The sequence below is a fragment of the Notolepis coatsorum genome, assembly GCF_963971535.1.
Source record: "Notolepis coatsorum genome assembly, chromosome: 5".
NCBI lineage: Eukaryota > Metazoa > Chordata > Actinopteri > Aulopiformes > Paralepididae > Notolepis > Notolepis coatsorum.
This window is the reverse complement of record NC_140169.1, coordinates 79,199,358-79,222,604: the sequence shown is the minus strand read 5'-3', so window position 1 is coordinate 79,222,604 and position 23,247 is coordinate 79,199,358. Positions and strand designations below refer to the sequence as shown.

At 47.2% G+C, this 23,247-nt stretch overlaps 1 protein-coding gene across 1 annotated transcript in view; it reads left to right on the top strand.

The window, feature by feature from the left end:
- Positions 1 to 4,829: 4,829 nt before the first annotated feature.
- xkr6b (XK, Kell blood group complex subunit-related family, member 6b) overlaps positions 4,830 to 23,247 on the top strand; it is a gene marked incomplete at both ends in the record, with an annotated part of 347,851 nt that continues 329,433 nt past the window's right edge. Inside the window, one exon of the mRNA XM_084314614.1 lies at positions 4,830 to 5,434. Within this exon, the coding sequence (XP_084170740.1) occupies positions 4,830 to 5,434 (605 nt within the window). The remainder of the gene's footprint in view (positions 5,435 to 23,247) is intronic.

Below are 23,247 nucleotides of genomic sequence, written 5' to 3'. Positions count from 1 at the left end.
TATAGCATTCTTAAAAATAGGTGCTATAGATAAAAAATTTATTTAGAGTAATCTACTGTAAATTAAAAGAGAGAGAGAGAGAGAGAGAGAGAGAGAGAGAGAGAGAGAGAGAGAGAGAGAGAGAGAGAGAGAGAGAGAGAGAGAAGCTTCTCGCAGGTTTATCACCACCTTCACTGACCATGTGGTAACCGGGGTAACGTGAGAGAAAGGTTCCTCTTGCTCCATCATGTATTGTCCAACTTCTTCTGGAGCTTCTAGAGAGCTGCATTATGAACACTGATTACTAAGAAAGTGTGAAGTTAATTTGAGTGGGAAATCATAATAGCTGAACGTTGGCATTTTTTCAGATGTACACAGTCAATCTTGCAGTGTCAAATTAACACTATTCCCGAGTGTATTTGGTTCCACTCAGAATTGGTGTTAAATTGACTTTTGCTCTTACACAAGAGCAAGAGTCAATTTAACACCAATTCTTAATTTAACTCTAACACAAGAGCAAGAGTCAATTTAACACCCAATTCTTAATTTAACTCTTACACAAGAGCAAGAGTCAATTTAACACCAATTCTGAGTGGGACAAAAATACACTCTGGAATAGTGTTAATTTGACACTGCAGGATTTAGAAGTTGTCGTGTTGTATGTTTCGCATGACAGCTGCTGATGTTGAAGAAGCAATGCACCTCCCTGCACATCCATGGCTGATCATTAAAGGTAATGATTCACATCACTTTTAAGCTTGGATGAGTACAAGCTTTGTTTATAATTTTGGGGCAATAATAAACAATATAATATACACAAAATAAAGAGAAGGCAATTTACCCCTCTTAGTATTTTTTTTTCTGTATTAAAATGAGAGGAAGACTGAGAGGAAGATAATAATAATAATAATAATGACTTGCATTTATATAGCGCTTTTCTAGACCCTCAAAGCGCTTTACAATGTAGGGTGGAAATTGCCTCCTTTACCACCACTGGTAGCACCCAACCTTGGGCTACGCAGGCTCAATGGCTACCATACACTGACACCCAGCACACATCACACTACACAATGGCTGAACGGCTCAGGAGACAGGGATTGATATCAGTCAATTATACAAAGATACACAAAGGGAGACAGAAGAGATGCGTCTGTCAGGTTTTGATACCAGTCCAGCAGTAGTATACAATATTGCAGGGATCTTGTCCACTTACAAACTATATTGGTTTACTAGCCTAAGTGTGATGTTGTGATTTCTTCATTTGTCACGTCACATTTCTCTGTTTTACATTTGAACTGTTCAATTCAGCCAAGTTATATCTACGTATTTCAGATGAAGTAATGGATACCAAAGACTATTATCATGTTAATTGAAGAAAAAGTGGTGATATCTTCTTGTTTTACAACTCCACAATAGGAGGCTCCTCGCTGTTCAAAGTGTAGTTCGACTTAGCCCTTTCACAACCACACCGTCTACAGTGTGGTAGTGAAAGGTTAACCTTCTGTAGTGTGGTTGTGAAAGGGTAAACCTTCTGTATTGTCGCAGAGAGAGAGAGAGAGAAAGAGAGAGAGAGAGAGAGAGAGAGAGAGAGAGAGAGAGAGAGAGAGAGAGAGAGAGAGAGAGAGAGAGAGATATCATCTGAACTACCCACCCCAGTTAGGACAGCCGAATCACGTCCAATCTTTCGCCGTCGACTAAAGACGCACTTCTTCAACCATTATCTGAATAAAAAAAAAAAAAAAAAAAAAACAATAAAAAAATCTAACCCTAACTAACCGTACTGTCATGCACTTGTCCTAATAAACTAACCTACACTGTAGCACTCAACACTTTGATGAACATTGTTGCTCAGCTGATAGAGTTGTGCCCTTCCTGATGGCTTGTCGTACAGAACTTGTAAGTCGCTTTGGATAAAAGCGTCAGCTAAATGACTAAATGTAAATGTAAATGTAAATGGCCATATGCAACTTCAGCAGCATTTCAGCACTGGACAGCTCCCATCAAATCCCTCAAACACCTGACAAGACTTTCATAGGGGAAAGCATAACAACAACTGGATTCAGGAAAGACAAAAACTGAATGTAATACTGTTGCCTCAGAGGAGGTTGGACTTTGTTGTGGTGTGGTTCAATGTGCAATGTTCAATTTCCCAGCCCTTGGCTTTACTGCCAATTCAAGTTCACGGTAACTGTGAAACGTTCCACATTAATTCCCGGTTACACCGCTACAGTTGTTGTTAAACACATCACAGGAAATCCTTGGTAACTGGAGTCACCTGAACTGTGAATCTCATTCCCCATCATTGAAATGTTCTTCTGTTCAGTAGGCGTTGTAATGTGCGCACAGTAACACGTTTACAGTGAATTCAAACAGTTTCACGGTGTCATCCCATGACACCTTTTTGCTATGAAATAAAGTGCAGGGATTGGGAACGAAAATGCGGTGTGGCTACTTCAAGTGAGTCTACTTGGATGAAAGACATGTTTGTGTGATGTTTGGGTTCGACTCGTTTCGTGCACTATACCCGCTCTCTGCCTAAACGCACTGGGTCTTATGTAATGGTTCTTCCGCGCAGCGGCATGTGAGGCCCCGCGCCCGCGGGGATGTCTGCGCCTAGACTTTTATGTTCCTCGTCATCAAACATCTCTGGAAATGTCCTCCATTCTGAAATAAAACGGACTTCCTGCTGACACCATGCCACACTCTCCTTCCTGGGTAAAATAGCAGTTCACTGTGCGTGGCAGACAGACAGTCACTGCTGGCCTCTGGAGCGTGGAGACGCGTGGCGCAGACAACATTATAGCCTACATCGAACGTTGCAATGCTCCACCATCATAGCAGACAACCCCCTGGGCCCTGGCTAGTGGCTATAGCTGCATGTCATCTGAGATGGATGTCAATTCATGAGCAGAACGCAATTCACTCATCATGTGCACCTCTGACAATTACTAAGTGTAATAGGCTGCTACACACCTGTCTTCTATTATACCCTTTAATGTCAGTCCCTCATGTCAGATCAAGGTTCTCACACTTTATCCTATAACATTCTGCCCCTCTATGAATCGTCAAACAGCACTCTATAAGAGGCTAGTATAGGCCGGCCGAATGTTTAGTTATAGCTTGACTCAGACCGATTCATCGCATAGCAGCAAAAAAAGATATTATGCAGGCCTATCACAACCTCTACCACAATACCCCTTGTGAGTAACATAAATAGACACTGAAATGATCCAATCTTATAACGTTAGCTTAATTATTCTTCCTTCCGTATAGCCTAATTTACAGCAGGTGCTTAAGGGGGGGGGGGGGGGGCATTAAGGAAAAGCGTGCACGTGCGTGTGTGAGTGAGTGAGTGAGTGAAGGAGAGAGAGAGAGAGAGAGAGAGAGAGAGAGAGAGAGAGAGAGAGAGAGAGAGAGAGAGAGAGAGAGAGAGAGAGAGAGAGAGAGAGAGAGAGAGAGAGCTACATAGCGTCTGGCCATATTGAACTTCAGAACCATTTAAGACCTGGACAGCTCCCATCAAATCCGCAAGCATCACCCAAGACACGATCGGACTGTGACCCCATGCAGCCAGCTGTTTATTCATAACCTAATAATCAGAGTGTTCAGTGTCTGCAGGCGACACGACACACACGCCAGCTCTCGCCGAACACGTACCAGAGAGTAAACGTCACTTCTCAGCAAATTCTTAACCCTTTGAATGGCGCGGGAAATTGCCACAGCTGCTAAAAATGCGGCAGAAATGGGGGGGGGGGGGGGGGGGGGACACAGATTCTCGGCAGCCATTCTAGACACACACAGCCGACCCATAGCAATACTCATAGACCATGTTATCCTAATTTATCCATGCAGCAGTATCCTCTTTCTCCGTTATTATACCGATATGTTTTCGTTTACAAAACGTGTATGATTACCTATATCTATCATTCCAGTGAGAGTGTGAACTCTATTGTTGCGAACCCATACTTATACTTTTCGAAAGCTGCATGCGTGTATAAATATACCTTCTCTCTCTTCAAAAGAGAGGGATCACAATCGGCCATCAATCATGACATCTGGTTCACGATGGTAATAATAGAGTCCCAAGACTTTGATGGGGTGTGAAAAACGGTGAAGGGTTAAAAAAAAAAAAAAAAAAAAAAAAAGCACGCGCCTCGTGCACGGTGGCCAACATTACATCATGCAGCCCTATAGCTCTAGTCTTCTTCCATATTTGGGGCTTCAAACGAGACACTAGGTGGCAACCACGTTGAGAGAGAGAGAGAGAGAGAGAGAGAGAGAGAGAGAGAGAGAGAGAGAGAGAGAGAGAGAGAGAGAGAGAGAGGTGGTGGGATGAATTACGTCGTCGTGGGACAGTGGAGAGAGGAGGGTGCGCGTGCAGCTGGAGGAGGAGGAGAGAGGTCTATAGTGCGGAGACAGCAGCCTGTGTGTGGAGGAGGAGAGATTAGATTATGCGCACAGCCAGGTATACAAATTGGCCAACGCACAGTTGGATATTCCACAATTTAGATTCTTGAACCTGCTGTGTGGATATATAGGCAAAACCTTTTAGTACATAGCGCAGGTGAGCACAGTTCTGCAGTGGGACGAGAGAAGAGGAAGAAGCCTCTCTATCAAAGAAAAGATGGGCTGCGTCCGTGACGCCACCGCTGGAGCGCAATCTGGGGACGACGCGCACCGAGTGGGCGACGGAGCCGCGCCGCCACTGACACCGCGCGTCTAGATGGCTCCCACATCTGGGGCGCCGTACACGGAAAACAGGTGTCAGGGAGGAAGCAGTGTCGTCATCATCACGAACCCCGGAAGCCGGCGGAGGTGGTGGTGGGAGCATCAGGAGAAGAGGGGGAAAGATGGCAGCGAAGTCCGATGGTCGCGGGGTCGTCACCGCGGGTTTCGCCCAGCTGCACAACCTGGACGAGGTGGTGGGCGGCGGCGGCGCGGGGGGCGAGGAGGGCGACGACCCGCGGGAGGGCAGCTCCTTCCACATCTGCCACTGCTGCAACACCTCGTCCTGCTACTGGGGCTGCCGGAGCGCCTGCCTGCACTACCTCCGGGGCCGGGGGGGGACGGGGAGAGCCGGGGGCCCGCCGCCGCCGCCGCCACACGGGGAGCAGCGCCTCTGGCTGGACTGCCTGTGGATCGTCCTGGCGCTCCTGGTGTTCTTCTGGGACGTGGGGACCGACTTGTGGCTCGCCGTCGACTACTACCACAAGCAGGACTTCCTGTGGTCCGGCCTGACCCTGTTCTTCGTGCTGGTGCCCTCGGTGCTGGTCCAGATCCTGAGCTTCAGGTGGTTCGTGCAGGATTACACCGGCGGCGGCCTGGGCTCCGTGGAGGGGCTCAGCAGCGGCCGGAGAGCCGCGGCCAGCAGCCTGCAGAGAGACCGGTGCTGTCTGCTGTCCGTGTGGCTCTGGCAGACCTTCATACACATCTTCCAGATGGGCCAGGTGTGGAGGTAAGCAGAACATGGCTGTATTAGAGCTGAACTGCACTGTGTTACCACACCTCCCTCCCCCGTCCCCCTCTCCCGTCTCCTCCTCACCTCTCCTTCACTCTCACCTGGTGTAACCCGGAGTATAGAGTCTACATGCCCGCGGGGCGATGATGAGCAGTGTGCCACGGTGGTGCATGGTGACGATCTACCCGATTTACCGTGATCATCATCACCGTTTTCAATGATAACCATATTATTTTGTGTTTGCATTTGAAACACGAGTGTCTCTCTTGCTTCTTGCTGGTCCTGCAGGCTGGCAGCACGGTGTGTGTGCAGGAGGACAGACCGCCACAGCCGCAGCTCAACAGCCGTATTATATGATGATGGCACCGTTGCGCTGGTGTGTGTGTGGGGGGTAGAAAGATGTCTTTTTTGTTATAAAAAAAAAAAAAAAAATTGACAGGTACTGACTGAAAGATTACGCGTGCGTGCGAGCGCGCGCTCGATTGCGCTTGTGCGCTGGTGCGCGGCACGCTACATGTATGTGTGTGTGTGTGTGTTTGTGTCTGGCGTCTCTAGAGGAGTCATCATGCGCGCGCTGCTCATAGTGCATGTGAGGATTCGGGCGCCTCGGTTCAGCCACCCCCCCCTCCCCCCCATACAATCCTCCAACTCTGCAACCAGCGGCTAGACGACGAGCATCTGTTTCCACGGCTCCTGCGTCTCAGAAAACGACATCCCCCCCCCCCCCCCCCCCACCCGGCCACCACCACCACAGACATGATGATGTCATCGATGATTCCTCTGCGACGCTCGACATTTTTCTGGCCTCAAAAATGTCTTTCAATCACACGACCCAAAATGATGTCTGTGTGTGTGTGTGTGCAGATATGTTGTGCATCATCTGTATAGTATACCCTGCTCCAGGTCTACGTGTGCATCACACTGACATGACGTGCAGCGGCGAGGAGTCAAATGTGACCCTGCATGCTGTCTCTTCTCAGCAGTGCTGATGGCTGCTCCACGCACACGGCCCACACACTGCACACAGCCACTGACTCCAGAGCTGTTCAGCAGGAGCTCCGCGGCTGCAGCGAGTTGTTTTTGGTGCAGACAGACGCAGTGGCTGGCATTTAATGGGAAATGTAACGCATGATGGCTACCTTCTGTAAGGGGGCTGCGAGCAAGCCAACAAAAAGAGTGCGCTGTGCTGTCTACACGGTGGAAGGTGTTGATTTAGTCGTTGGTTTTTGCTTTTGCTACATTTAATCACACTAAACTAATATCTACTCGGCATGTGTGCATATCTGTGTGACTGTGTGTGAGAGAGAGAGAGAGAGAGAGAGAGAGAGAGAGAGAGAGAGAGAGAGAGAGAGAGAGAAATACACTACTACAGCAGCCAGTATTTGCATTTGAAAGCAGTCTCTTGTCCCTCATCAGTCAAATGGATTTTCTAAGCTATTTGATGTCATCTAATTCGAGAGAACGTCCCTATTACAGTCAGCATGACTGACGTGTTGTTGGCGCTCGGCACCCAGAGGAGGATCTGAACCGAAGCCCACCCTGTCTCCATTTGTATTTTTAATTACAGTTCAGTCTCCTGTTCGTTACACATTAACACAAACCTGCGGGACATATAGGGACATGCATTTCTCACAAACAATGGTTATATTACCATCTGCATCAAACATCTAAATAGAAAAAACGACCCCCCCCCCCCCCCCCCCACACACACACACACATCATGCACACACGCACGCACGCACAATTTATAAAGGCAGGGATCATCTCTCAACATGGTTGAAATGAGCCACCTCACCCTCACATTCAAGCTAATGTTGCCTTTCACCTGACACACACACCCCTCCCCCATCAGGATATTTATTCCTGAATGTGACAGTCTGAATGTAACAGTTTGATATGACACACACACCCCTCCCTCATTAAGATTAGTATTTCTGAATGTAACAGTTTGATATGACACACACCCCTCCCTCATTAAGATTAGTATTTCTGAATGTAACAGTTTGATATGACACACACCCCTCCCTCATTAAGATTAGTATTCCTGAATGTAACAGTCAGAATGTAACAGTTTGATATGACACACACACACACACCCCTCCCTCATTAGGATTAGGATTCCTGAATGTAACAGTCTGAATGTAACAGTTTGATATGACACCCCCCCCTCCCTCATTAAGATTAGTATTCCTGAATGTAACAGTCTGAATGTAACAGTTTGATATGACACACACCCCTCCCTCATTAAGATTAGTATTCCTGAATGTAACAGTCTGAATGTAACAGTTTGATATGACACACACCCCTCCCTCATTAAGATTAGTATTCCTGAATGTAACAGTCTGAATGTAACAGTTTGATATGACACACACCCCTCCCTCATTAAGATTTGTATTCCTGAATGTGACAGTCTGAATGTAACAGTCCCATCTGTATTTCTCACCAGGCTCTTTGAGGCTGCATCTGAAGGCTGTCATATCGACTGGCTGCAGTTGTATTGGTCCAGGTTTATTTACTCCAGCATGGCTCCATTGCTTTTTCACTTATAGCCACTTCTATTGTGGGTGGTTGAGATGGAGAGAGCTAGGGCACTGGTGCATGGGACAAGACACTGGTGGTGGTGGTGGTGATGGTTGTGGTTGTTGTTGTGTTGGCATTAGTGCTGATGGTTGTGGTTGTTGTTGTTGTTGTGGTGGCATTATTAGTGGTGATGGTGTTAGTAGTGGTGATGGTGTTAGTAGTGGTGATGGTGTTAGTAGTGGTGATGGTGTTAGTAGTGGTGATGGTGTTAGTAGTGGTGATGGTGTTAGTAGTGGTGATGGTGTTAGTAGTGGTGGTGGTGTTAGTAGTGGTGATGGTGTTAGTAGTGGTGATGGTGTTAGTAGTGGTGATGGTGTTAGTAGTGGTGATGGTGTTAGTAGTGGTGATGGTGTTAGTAGTGGTGATGGTGTTAGTAGTGGTGATGGAGTTAGTAGTGGTGATGGTGTTAGTAGTGGTGATGGTGCTAGTAGTGGTGGTGTTAGTAGTGGTGATGGTGTTAGTAGTGGTGGTGCTAGTAGTGGTGATGGTGTTAGTAGTGGTGATGGTGTTAGTAGTGGTGGTGGAGGTGTAGTGGTGATGGAGTTAGTAGTGGTGATGGAGTTAGTAGTGGTGATGGTGTTAGTAGTGGTGATGGTGTTAGTAGTGGTGATGGTGTTAGTAGTGGTGATGGTGTTAGTAGTGGTGATGGTGTTAGTAGTGGTGATGGTGCTAGTAGTGGTGATGGTGTTAGTAGTGGTGATGGTGTTAGTAGTGGTGATGGTGTTAGTAGTGGTGATGGTGTTAGTTGTGGTGATGGTGTTAGTAGTGGTGATGGTGTTAGTAGTGGTGATGGTGTTAGTAGTGGTGATGGTGTTAGTAGTGGTGATGGTGTTAGTAGTGGTGATGGTGTTAGTAGTAGTGGTGGTGTTAGTAGTGGTGATGGTGTTAGTAGTGGTGATGGTGTTAGTAGTGGTGATGGTGTTAGTAGTGGTGATGGTGTTAGTAGTGATGATGGTGTTAGTAGTGGTGATGGTGTTAGTAGTGGTGATGGTGTTAGTAGTGGTGGTGGAGGTGTAGTGGTGATGGTGTTAGTAGTGGTGGTGGTGTTAGTAGTGGTGGTGGTGTTAGTAGTGGTGATGGTGTTAGTAGTGGTGATGGTGTTAGTAGTGGTGATGGTGTTAGTAGTGGTGATGGTGTTAGTAGTGGTGGTGGTGTTAGTAGTGGTGATGGTGTTAGTAGTGGTGATGGTGTTAGTAGTGGTGGAGTTAGTAGTGGTGATGGTGTTAGTAGTGGTGATGGTGTTAGTAGTGGTGATGGTGTTAGTAGTGGTGATGGAGTTAGTAGTGGTGATGGTGTTAGTAGTGGTGATGGTGTTAGTAGTGGTGATGGTGTTAGTAGTGGTGGTGGTGTTAGTAGTGGTGATGGTGTTAGTAGTGGTGGTGGTGTTAGTAGTGGTGATGGTGTTAGTAGTGGTGATGGTGTTAGTAGTGGTGATGGTGTTAGTAGTGGTGATGGTGTTAGTAGTGGTGGTGGTGTTAGTAGTGGTGATGGTGTTAGTAGTGGTGATGGTGTTAGTAGTGGTGATGGTGCTAGTAGTGGTGATGGTGTTAGTAGTGGTGGTGGTGTTAGTAGTGGTGATGGTGTTACTGTTAGTAGTGGTGATGGTGTTAGTTGTGGTGATGGTGTTAGTAGTGGTGATGGTGTTAGTAGTGGTGGTGGTGTTAGTAGTGGTGATGGTGTTAGTAGTGGTGATGGTGTTAGTAGTGGTGATGGTGTTACTGTTAGTAGTGGTGATGGTGTTAGTTGTGGTGATGGTGTTAGTAGTGGTGATGGTGTTAGTAGTGGTGGTGGTGTTAGTAGTGGTGGTGGTGTTAGTAGTGGTGATGGAGGTGTAGTGGTGATGGTGTTAGTAGTGGTGATGGTGTTAGTAGTGGTGGTGGAGGTGTAGTGGTGATGGTGTTAGTAGTGGTGGTGGAGGTGTAGTGGTGATGGTGCTAGTAGTGGTGATGGTGTTAGTAGTGGTGATGGTGTTAGTAGTGGTGGTGGAGGTGTAGTGGTGATGGTGTTAGTGGTGATGGTGTTAGTGGTGATGGTGTTAGTAGTGGTGATGGGGTTAGTAGTGGTGATGGTGTTAGTAGTGGTGGTGCTAGTAGTGGTGATGGTGTTAGTAGTGGTGATGGTGTTAGTAGTGGTGATGGTGTTAGTAGTGGTGATGGTGTTAGTAGTGGTGATGGGGTTAGTAGTGGTGATGGTGTTAGTAGTGGTGGTGCTAGTAGTGGTGATGGGGTTAGTAGTGGTGATGGTGTTAGTAGTGGTGGTGCTAGTAGTGGTGATGGTGTTAGTAGTGGTGATGGTGTTAGTAGTGGTGATGGTGTTAGTGGTGATGGTGTTAGTAGTTGTAACTGAGGGGTACAATTCCCTGACTGTATTGATAAGTATGGTATCATTAAACCACTACCGCTTTATGTACTTTAATTACTGGCCATACAGTACATGATATATAAATATGATGAACACGTCCCACAATGAATCGGTTCTACACAAAGTTGTCTTTAAGTATTTATTGCAGCAAAAGGTACATAATATACTTCTCTATTATACTTTGGATGCGCTTATAAGGCAAAGGAATGTGCGTAGGCAAATCAATAATGAATGTCCATTCTCTGGTTACGCAGGAGGTAATTATACAACCTGAATCTTAGGGAATTATATCTATGGTACACTAGTAATATATAGCGGGAGATACTGGAAGGGTCCCCCCGGTTGTAAGCCAGCAGGGGTAGAGGATCTGTCGGTAGTAGAGAGTCTGGTCAACGATGACTAAGGAGACTCCAAGTACAGGAGACGGTGCAATAGTCTCTTGATCCACAGACGAATACAGCTGTTCTCCGTAGACTGTAGCTCCACAGTGAAGAAAGCTAGCCGGCCTCAGGCTCTCTGAGGCGCAGACTCGACGTGGCTCCTCGGTAAATCCCACACGTGTAGGCGTCGGCGATTCTCCGCTCCATAAATCACAGGACCAAAACAAATATAATCCAGCCGCAAAGGGCTATGTAGTCGTCGGGTAGATTAATCCAGTGTACATGTCCACACGGTTCTCGTCTAGGTCTCCTCGGGTGAAAGCGCCATGAAAGCAGCCCAGCCTGGATAAGCACTCTAGCTGGTACGAGGAAGCGTTGGTGATGCTGGTCACTGTAGAACTTTAGCCGCACGATACACTATACACAAATAGACTATTACTGACTTAATAGAAATATGTCGCACTCGACGGTATAGCGCCAAACTCTGACAATTCAGTTATTAATTCGCACGCGGTCTCAATGCTCTATTTGGGGCCAAACAGGCCATACTTCACCGCACGGAGTATCGTGGGTGAGGCTTCAACTTATTGGGTAACTCTACTTCTGTATTCACCTGCGCCATATTTATATGCACGGTGAACAATCTAGTGCCAACCTCATTTCTGTCTCGTATCCCTGGGCAAGGCCGGGCATGTACAGACATGTCTTGTCGGTGGCCTTGAACCTGACTCTGGAGGCATGGCCCCGGCGCCTGTGGACCGCTGTCCAATAGGAAAATGAAATATTATGGTCTGGTCTAGGCTAAAGGGATATTCCGTGTATATGTACAAGGAATATACAAGGGATATCAAACGATATACAAATACTATGCAATATATATCAATCAATAAATATATATATTCGGTTTAATCTGATCCTTTGTAACAGCCGCCTCCTAATTAGTCCCACCTAATTAGCTAAGCAGAGACAGATTAACCGCACTGTCCACTACTCAATGTCTGTTGTGAGGGGTCGGGCAGTTCACAAAGTCATGGGGTCATGGTCGTCATCGATAGTATCGGGGAGCCTTGGCAGTTCTATTAGCCTCGCCACGGGTCGGGTGTAGATCCGTCCTTGGACGAGCACTTCGGCTGCTCGGACCTTTCCGTCGGCACCGGTGATCACTTTGCTTACGCGGCCAGCCGGCCACATAGCTCGGGGTAGTGACTGGTCGATAATCATGACGACTGTTCCTTCTGTCAAATTGTCTCTCTCTTTCACCCATTTCTGGCGGGTCTGTAGAGACGGTAGATAGTGGAGTAGGAAGCTGTTCCAAAACTTGTCAGCCAATACTTGACTGTACCTCCACATTCTTCGGCCGTTCGCTTCTTCAGGCCTGTACATTGTCTGTGGTAGCGCGGGGTCCAGCCGCCCCATCAAGAGTGTGTTGGGGGTGACTGGGTCGACATCTGCTACATCACTTGAGACGTAACCGAGGGGCTTTGAGTTCAATACTCCCTCGATCTCCGTGAGGACTGTCATTAGGACTTCTTCCGCCACGGTCTGGGCCCCAAGCACGGCGTACAGGGCTGTCTTTATTGAACGTACTTCTCGTTCCCAAGTTCCACCGAAGTGAGGTGCGTTCGGGGGATTAAACTGGAAGTCAATCTGGGATGGAGCGAGGTGGGTCTTAAGTTCTGGGCCCATAGCTTGGAAGCTCTCTCTCAGCTCTCTTTCTCCGCCTTTGAAGTTTGTCCCGTGATCAGACAATAATATAGACGGTTTGCCTTTCCGCGATGTGAATCTTCGGAAGGCCATAAGGAATGAGTCTGTGCTCATGGTTGGAAGGAGTTCTATATGCATCGCTCGGGTGGTCATGCATTTGAATACAATACCCCACCGCTTCTCGGTTCCTCTTCCTTTCTTTATATACAGCGGGCCGAAACAGTCCATACCGGTGGAGTGAAAAGGCTTGTCGCCGAGTCGGAGGCGACAGGGAGGTAGGTCAGCCATCCGGGGTATACTGGGCTGCGCTCGCCACTTACGACAGTCTAGACAGGTTCGCTGGAAGCGCCGCACTGCTTCTCTCCCTTGCAGTATCCAATAACGACGTCTGATCTCCGCGAAGACTCTCTCTGCCCCGGCGTGATGCACATCCTCGTCGTATTTCTTTATGATCAGCTCTGTGACCTTGTGTCGGCTGTTTAAGACTATCGGGTACTTGACGTCATCCGGTAAGTCTGGAGCTCTCCGCAGACGACCACCCACTCTGATGAGACCATGGGCGTCGCTCTCGGGGGCTAGGTGGAGCAGTCTGCTGTCTGATGGGACGGGCTTTGCTCCCTGTAGACAGTCTAGCTCATCGGGGAACGAGTCTCTCTGGGCTCGTTGTAGTAGAAGAAGTTCTGCTTCTTCGTAGTCAGCTGCTGTAATGTCAGTAGTGAGCTGAACCTCTGGGTGGTGCCACAGGAATGTCTTTAGCTGCGCACTCTCTAGGGTGAGGCAATCGTCTATGTCGGGGTCTGTGGAGACGAGTGTGTTCAATCCACAGAACATAGATTTCTTGTTTTCGGCCTCCTCTTTACTCGCTTCCCGTGGGGTGGGTGTAGGCCACTCTTCTTCCGGGAGCTTGAGGAACTCTGGCCCGTCACTGTATAGGTTGTGACGGGTGAGGTCATCCAGGGACATTCCCCGGGTGATGACGTCAGCTGGGTTGTGTTTTGTGTCCACATACCTCCAGCTTGCTACTTCTGTTAAATCTTGAATCTCTGTGACTCTGACTCCCACGAAGACCTTGTATCTGCACGAATCAGACCGGATCCATGTGAGTACTGTCGTGGAGTCTGACCACAAGATTGTTCTTTGCACCGGAATGGTGAGTTCACGTTGGATTAACGTGGCGAGTTGCGCTCCTGCTAGGGCTGCGCAGAGCTCCAGACGCGGGATAGATTGTTGCTTTCGTGGGGCTATTCTTGAGCGAGCCAGGATGAAAGCAGTATGTATTTCTCCTCCCTCCTCTCGGGCACGCAAGTAGGCCACCGAACCGTAGGCTACTTCGGAGGCGTCGCTGAAGACGTGCAGGTCCATCTGGCACGTCTCCGGCCTCACTGTGGGTGGGAAGTAGCTGCGGCGTATGTTGACACCTGGGAGTGAGCTGAGTTCCGTCTCCCACTCTCTCCATGTGGATGCAAGGTGTTCGGGTATGGGGTCGTCCCAGCCCTGGTCCTTGTCCCATAACGCTCTTACAATCATCTTTGCCCTGGTGGTGTAAGGTAGAATACATCCCAACGGGTCATATTGTCTGGCGAGTGTTCTGTATACACTCCGTCTGGTGGTCGGTAGTGCAGTCGACCTTCCCTGCTCCTTGGTCAGGGGTGTGTGTTTATAATGGAGCGAGTCTGTTTTGAAGCGCCAGACTAGTCCTAATGTCATTTCTTGGGCTTCTCCTGGGATGGTCGCCATCCAGGTCTCGCTGCTTGCTGCCTTGTCCTCGGGGGAGAGGCTGCGCAATACTTGCGGGTCGCTGCTGGCCCACTGCCTGAGATCAAAGCCGCCTTTGATCAGGGAGGCGCGGAGCTTGAGTAGAAGGGCCTCGGCTTCTTCTGGCGTCGAGACGCTTTGCAGACAGTTGTCCACGTAGAAACTATTTCCTACACTTTGTCGGACCTCTTCATCAGCTGCTGGGTCCTCTGCGACGTGCTTTTGCAGTGCAAACGTAGCACAGCATGGGCTGCATGTGGTTCCGAAAGGGAGGACTTCCCATTGATAGATGGCTGGTTGCTCATCCCCGATCCTCTCTCTCCATAGGAACCGCAGCAGGGGCTTGTCCTCCTCCACTAGTCTCACCTGCAGGAACATCCCTTTGATGTCGCCGCTGATGGCCACCTTGTCTTGGCGGAAACGTAGTAACACGCCTAGTAGAGAGGGGCCGAGTGTTGGGTCGGGCAAGAGCTCTTTATTCAGATTTTGTGATCCGATCTGGTAGCTGCAGTTGAACACAATACGATCCTTGCCGTTGTGGTGGACTTTGTGGTGCGGCACGTACCATGATTCGGTCGTCTGATCGGCCTCTTTAATGTCAATTTTCTTTATGTGTCCCGCTGTGATTAGCTTGTTAATCTCAGCGCGGTACACAGTCTCTTGAGCGGGGTCTCTGGCTAGGCGCCGCTCTGTGTTCAATAGATACCGCTCCGTCGCTTCTTTTGGGGCGTGGAAGGTAGGCATACCCTCTCGCCTCAGGAGTGGAGTTGCGTATCTCATCACTCCGTTGACTTTGACTCTCTTTGTCCCCTGCTCGAGGAGGGCTATAGCGTAAATGTCTTCCTTGGAACGAATGTCTTTCTTTTCGTTCTTAAAGGGCATTGTCTCTAGTGTCCATAGCCTCTCGACATGCTGTAGGAGGGTGGTGTCTTCTTCTGTCACTCTGGAGTGGAGGCAGTTAGTGGCTGCTGTTCGGTTAAGAGACTTAGCGAGGGGGCCTTGTAGTGTCCATCCTAGGCGGGTCTCGACTGCTGCAGGACAGCCTCTGGGCCCTGTGTGGACCCGGTCAATCGGGACGATGATGTCTGCATGGTCGGAGCCTATCAGCAGGGTCGGGGTGGCACCGTCTATGAGCGGTATAGGTAGTTGACGCAGGTGCACATATTTATCCATCAGCTTGGCGATGGGGTAGGTGTACTGCGACAGGCCTATTTCTTGGCTGGTGAAAGCGTTAGTAATCCTATACCGTCTTTCTGGCTGCCCGCTTGCTGCGATAGTGAAGGAGACATTCTCGCCCTTTATCGTCTTTAGATCTCTTCTTATTGTCCGAATCGTCATCTGGTTTTCGCTCCCCCGCAGCCCCAGCTGGGCCGCAGCGGACGCGAGGAGAAGGGTCTTCTCTGACCCGTCGTCAAGGACGGCGTAAGTGTCCATGACCTTATCTTGGTAACTCAGTGTTACGCGGACCACCTTTAAGAGCACCCGGGCGCCCCCGCTGCTGGCGGGGTCAATGTACATAACACTTGCCTTTGTGCTGCTTGAGGGTGCAGGCTTTCTTCTGTTACTGTCGTGTAGGACATCTAGGTGGGCTCCGTCACACCGACTACACCTCTTCTTTAAGCGGCAATCGGCTGCCATGTGCCACTTCTTCGGCACATCGGTAACAGCGTCGGTTGGACTTTATCCATTGACTCACCTCGTCGGCGGTCATCTTCTTGAACGTGTCACATTGAGACAACCAGTGTTCCCTTTCGCAGTACGGGCACACCATCTTCCACTTCTCTTTCATCGAGGGGGTACTGTGGTTCTTGCTGCTCGGTACTGATTCTGATTGGTGCATGACGGTCACCAATCTTCGGCCATCGTTTGCTCTCCTAGGTCCCTCTCTGGAGCTTGGGGTGCTCCGCATGAACGTATCCAACCATAGGCTGTTGACTTCTCTCGCCAGGAAGTCGGCTAGGTCTAGGAGGGATGGCTCGGGACCGTTAGGATCACGGTGGTCTCTTTGCCGCCTGAAGCGCTCTTGTCGGGCGGGCGGAAGCTTCTCTAAAATCCTCTCGACATTAGAGTTTGCGTACAGTTCGTGCATACCCTTTTCTCTTTGCGCCCCCAGCATCCCTACCAGGGATTGTACCTTGATAGACAGGTCATCTAGTGAGAGATTGTCTGTGGCTGGGGGTAGGCGGTCAATATGCCTTATCTCTTGTATTACGTAGTCCCATATGCGTCCATATCTTTGGTCGAGTGCTGCTAGAGCCGCTGTGTATGGGGTAGTAGAGGTGGCATAGGCCCGGACCCTTACCATATTCTCTTCCGTCTGAAGGCGTCTAATCTCTAGACGTATACGATCTTCGACGCTCCGTTGCTGCGCTTGAAGGCGTTCTCTTTCCATGGAAGAATGTTCGCGCTCACTAAGCGGCTGTGCTTGGAGTCGATCGCGCTCTGTTGAGGCTGCTAGGCTGGCGAGGAATGCCTGTGCCAGCATCTTGTCCGCCTCGCTGGGGGAAGACGCTGGTTGAGGTGATCCGCTCCTGGCAGTACTCGTTGGAGATCTGTTCTCCTGTGGCGAGTCCTGGAGATCCATCTCCGGGGTGCTCTCCTCTTCTTGTAGCGGGTAGAGTTCCATCCCTGGAGAGCTGTCTTTATCCTGGAGCTCTCCGGGGACTACTTCTTCGGTCTTGGCGGGGGGTAAAGTCATGTCGGGTCCCTCCTGGTCCCTACCGTGAGCTTGGTCAGTTACGTTAGAACCCACTAGGGCCTCTATTGGCGGGGTAGCCTGGTCGATAGGGTCGGACATAATTTTACTATCTACTTTTTCCGCGTTTACCGTCTGTAGAAAGCTAGGTAGTATATTGGCAACGTAATCCTCTAAGTACTGAGGTGTCTGCCGTCTACGCTGCGGGCGATCTACTTTAGGAGAACCGTTTTGTGGAGTGTTCATCATAGGCCATGTCAATATTAATACCACTATATTAATATTACACTAGTTACCCTCCGGCTCGAAGGACCAATTGTAACTGAGGGGTACAATTCCCTGACTGTATTGATAAGTATGGTATCATTAAACCACTACCGCTTTATGTACTTTAATTACTGGCCATACAGTACATGATATATAAATATGATGAACACTTCCCACAATGAATCGGTTCTACACAAAGTTGTCTTTAAGTATTTATTGCAGCAAAAGGTACATAATATACTTCTCTATTATACTTTGGATGCGCTTATAAGGCAAAGGAATGTGCGTAGGCAAATCAATAATGAATGTCCATTCTCTGGTTACGCAGGAGGTAATTATACAACCTGAATCTTAGGGAATTATATCTATGGTACACTAGTAATATATAGCGGGAGATACTGGAAGGGTCCCCCCGGTTGTAAGCCAGCAGGGGTAGAGGATCTGTCGGTAGTAGAGAGTCTGGTCAACGATGACTAAGGAGACTCCAAGTACAGGAGACGGTGCAATAGTCTCTTGATCCACAGACGAATACAGCTGTTCTCCGTAGACTGTAGCTCCACAGTGAAGAAAGCTAGCCGGCCTCAGGCTCTCTGAGGCGCAGACTCGACGTGGCTCCTCGGTAAATCCCACACGTGTAGGCGTCGGCAATTCTCCGCTCCATAAATCACAGGACCAAAACAAATATAATCCAGCCGCAAAGGGCTATGTAGTCGTCGGGTAGATTAATCCAGTGTACATGTCCACACGGTTCTCGTCTAGGTCTCCTCGGGTGAAAGCGCCATGAAAGCAGCCCAGCCTGGATAAGCACTCTAGCTGGTACGAGGAAGCGTTGGTGATGCTGGTCACTGTAGAACTTTAGCCGCACGATACACTATACACAAATAGACTATTACTGACTTAATAGAAATATGTCGCACTCGACGGTATAGCGCCAAACTCTGACAATTCAGTTATTAATTCGCACGCGGTCTCAATGCTCTATTTGGGGCCAAACAGGCCATACTTCACCGCACGGAGTATCGTGGGTGAGGCTTCAACTTATTGGGTAACTCTACTTCTGTATTCACCTGCGCCATATTTATATGCACGGCGAACAATCTAGTGCCAACCTCATTTCTGTCTCGTATCCCTGGGCAAGGCCGGGCATGTACAGACATGTCTTGTCGGTGGCCTTGAACCTGACTCTGGAGGCATGGCCCCGGCGCCTGTGGACCGCTGTCCAATAGGAGAATGAAATATTATGGTCTGGTCTAGGCTAAAGGGATATTCCGTGTATATGTACAAGGAATATACAAGGGATATCAAACGATATACAAATACTATGCAATATATATCAATCAATAAATATATATATTCGGTTTAATCTGATCCTTTGTAACAGTAGTGGTGATGGTGTTAGTAGTGGTGATGGTGTTAGTAGTGGTGGTGGAGGTGTAGTGGTGATGGTGTTAGTAGTGGTGATGGTGTTAGTAGTGGTGGTGGAGGTGTAGTGGTGATGATGCTAGTAGTGGTGATGGTGTTAGTAGTGGTGATGGTGTTAGTAGTGGTGATGGTGTTAGTGGTGATGGTGGTAGTAGTGGTGATGGGGTTAGTAGTGGTGATGGTGTTAGTAGTGGTGATGGTGGTAGTAGTGGTGATGGGGTTAGTAGTGGTGATGGTGTTAGTAGTGGTGATGGTGTTAGTAGTGGTGATGGTGTTAGTAGTGGTGATGGTGTTAGTGGTGATGGTGGTAGTAGTGGTGATGGTGTTAGTGGTGATGGTGCTAGTAGTGGTGATGGTGTTAGTAGTGGTGATGGTGTTAGTGGTGATGGTGGTAGTAGTGGTGATGGGGTTAGTAGTGGTGGTGGTGTTAGTAGTGGTGATGGTGTTAGTAGTGGTGATGGTGTTAGTAGTGGTGATGGGGTTAGTAGTGGTGATGGTGTTAGTAGTGGTGATGGTGTTAGTGGTGATGGTGTTAGTAGTGGTGATGGTGTTAGTAGTGGTGGGGTTAGTAGTGGTGATGGTGTTAGTAGTGGTGATGGTGTTAGTAGTGGTGATGGTGCTAGTAGTGGTGATGGTGTTAGTAGTGGTGATGGTGTTAGTAGTGGTGATGGTGTTAGTAGTGGTGATGGTGTTAGTAGTGGTGATGGTGTTAGTAGTGGTGATGGTGTTAGTAGTGGGGGTGGTGTTAGTAGTGGGGGTGGTGTTAGTAGTGGTGATGGTGCTAGTAGTGGTGATGGTGTTAGTAGTGGTGATGGTGTTAGTAGTGGTGATGGTGTTAGTAGTGGTGATGGTGCTAGTAGTGGTGATGGTGTTAGTAGTGGTGATGGTGTTAGTAGTGGTGGTGTTAGTAGTGGTGATGGAGTTAGTAGTGGTGATGGTGTTAGTAGTGGTGATGGAGTTAGTAGTGGTGATGGTGTTAGTAGTGGTGGTGGTGTTGTTGGTAGTGGTGATGGAGTTAGTAGTGGTGGGGGTTTTAGTAGTGGTGGTGGTGTTGTTGGTAGTGGTGGTGGTGTTAGTAGTGGTATTAGTGTTGGTTGTTCTGGTGTTAGTACTGTAGTGGTGGATGTGGTGGAGGTGGTTACATGTTATAGATGTGTAAGTCTACATGTTATAGATAGTAAATCGACATGTTATAGATGGTTAAATCTATATATTATAGATCGTTAAATCGACATGTTATAGATGGTTCAATTTACATATTATAGATTAATACATCTACATGTTATAGATGGTTAAATCATAATGTTATAGATGGTTACATCTACATGGTATAGCTTATTAAACCTGCATGCAGGGAGCGAAATTAACTTTTTGACTCACCGGCCAGTGGCGGGTAGATGGGAAGAGTCTACCCGCCAAGCATATTTCTTACCTGCCAATATATATTTTATATATAACATTTTTTTTTAAATAAAATATATATTATATAATCATACTTGTAGTTGTATTATCTGCGAGACATCGCCACCACATCGCCACCACATCTGCAAACAGCTCCACTGTCTGTTTTGGCTGTGTTGCTCTTCTAGAAAAATAATCCTTTCAGGGTTGCCTATTGAAATACTGTACACTTTCCTACTGTACACTTTCCTGATTAATTGAAATGGGGGACCCTGATGTAAACAAGACGAAAGTCTTTCTCTGGTCTGCATCCCCTTAACAATTGTGTGTATTGAGCTGTACTGTATTGTACCCATTCTGCAATCTGTTAATAAAGTTTTCAATCAATCAATCAATCACACCTCCAGTACAGAAACATTGTTTGAGTTTGCGTGTCAGGTAGACCATTGATTGACAGTCGAGTCTGCCAATTACATCACATCGCTTGCACTCCGGTGCTGCAGCTGGACCCATTGCCCACCTCTGCTGTTGATAACGCTAGCCAAGTTATTATACACACAGATACACAGTGGGCCAGTGACTTTGGTGTAGGGGTGTAACAATGCATCGATCCTAAGGGGGAAATTCAACTGCATCGATTTGAAAATGTTAGAATAGATTATCGCAATTTTAATGTGTACACGTTATGTTATTGTCATGTCCGTTACAGCCAACACACCGACATACGCTACTGCATCAACGTTATGATTAACAAAGCAAGGCATTCGTTTTGTTGCATTAACGTTATATTACTATTGCTATCGATAAATCTAGGTGTTCTAAAATCTATTGCTATTGGTAAGAGAGACTATAATAAGTTGGTGTCTCGGAAAACGAGAGCCCTGATCGCGGAGTTTCAGGAAGTAAACAAGAAAAATGAGAGCTTCCGATTGGCCATTTGCTTTATTTCCCATGAAACCAGTCACTTCACTCTACTGTGATTGGACCGTTGGCTTGAGTGCAATGTGGGACTTGTAGTTTTTTAACGATCTCGCAGCGGAGGAAAAAAAAGACGAGAGAGGCTATAATCTGTATTCGCACAGCGTGCGCGTAATTGATTTTTACCGTTCGCATACAAATATTTTTAGGGGCCTGCTTATGAACTACACGTCTACACGCCACACGGCGGGCAGCCCTCTAAGTGTCATGCGCCAAAGGTAAAAACAGACCGCCCCTGGCGGGCGGCGGGCTTTAGTTTCGGTCCCTGTCTGCATGTTATAGATGTTTAAGTCCACACATTCTATAGATGCCTAAATCTACATGTTATAGATGGTTACATTTACATGTCATACTAAATTAAATCTACATATTATAGATGGTTAAATCTACATGTTATATATGGTAAATCTACATGTTATATAGATAGTTAAATCCACATGTTATAGATTAATACAACTACATGTTATAGATTAATAAATAGTTATAGTTGGTTAAATCTACATGTTATAGATGGTCAAATCTACATGTTATAGAAGGTTAAATATACATGTTATAGATAGTTAAATACTTTATTGACAATATAAAAAATATATGCACAACCTTGCCAGCAGGTATCATGTCTTTGTCAAAAGGATAAACACAGTAATGCCCAAAAGCTTATTTCCATTGTGGACCTATGACAAGGATCCCCAGATTGATATGTAACAAGGAACAATATTAGATTAGATTCAAATGTATTGTAAGTTTGGCATCCAACCAGTGCAAATCTAACAGTATAGTGCAAAAGTAATCTACAGTGTACAGGTGATTAAACTGGCTATGAAATATAAATATATAACTTGTGCTAAATATGCTAATCAGACATATGTACACAGTTGTAGTATTAATATGTACAGTGATACATTTATAAAGACACTATGATAGTAGTCATACTGGCCAGCAGCGTAACTAGTAAGAGTAGGTAAGGGATATGTAACGTCACGGTGACCAATCGCAGACACTCTTATTGTCTGGGACCAAATACGGCCACGCCCCATTCCCAGCAAAAAGTGGGAATCTCTAGAATGGGTTTCGGGCGACGCTGTATACGGAAGTGGCTCTCAAGGTGACGATTAGACAACACTTTCTGATGTCAGTAGATGGCAGCATTAGTTTAAAATTAAAAGGGGAAAATGTTGAAAACTACATGAATACATTTCCCAAGAGCGTTAGCACAGGTCGCAGGTCACTGGGATGTGTCTATTCTTCGACGTGATCTAAACAGCGGTATGCGACCACAGTATAGCGACCGCGAATGGTAAACTAATGATCTTAATAAAAGTGCGCTGGTAGTGTTACATATGTTGTCTAAAGGGGGACATATGGTATAAGATTTCAATGATAATCGGCATATAAAAGGACAACACAAAGCATCGTTAATTTGTAAGAAACCTCAATGAAAACGGTAATATTCGCTATTGTTATGAAAATGTGCTAGAATCCTATAAAAATGTGGACGCATTTGGTCTACGTTCCGTTACAGATATAGATATTAGGGGTGTAATGGTACACGTATCCGTACCGAACCGTTTCAGTACTGGACCTTCGGTTCAGTACGTGCTGTGTACGAATGCAACGGTACGTTAACCACTAACGGAATGCACAGCCAGAACTTTAACTTCACCCCTTCCCAAAATATAGCTAATTTGTGCAAAGGGCCGGATGTTGTTCGTTCAGCGCAACACTGAGAGATGACCTGTATTAGCAGCATAGCCTCACAGTGTGGCGAACACTCTCTCTCTCTCTCTCTCTCTCTCTCTCTCTCTCTCTCTCTCTCTCTCTCTCTCTCTCTCTCTCTCTCTCTCTCTCTCTCTCTCTCTCTCTCTCTCTCTCTCTCTCTCTCTCTCTCTCTCTCTCTCTCTGCGTGAGGTGGATTGGTGCTAGATTGAGAAGGGGCTGTCTCTCGGAGATCAAATGAATGATAGTTTACGGCATATAGAACAGACATTCATACACAGCAACACGCCGCCGAACAAGGTGTGATAAACATGAAGCGATATATTTTCCTTGGCATGAAATGGGAAATAGTAATGAAACCATTAGGGACCTGCGTGACGCTTTTGTCTCTATATTCAATCAAGTTTTACCCTGAGGGATGATTTACAATTAGTAGTAAAAAGTAGGCTACTTACATTCAAAAGAGGATCGGTGATGCCCCAAAACTATGGAACAAACTGAATCAAATCAAATCAAATCAAATTTATTTATAAGGCCCGACAACACACGTT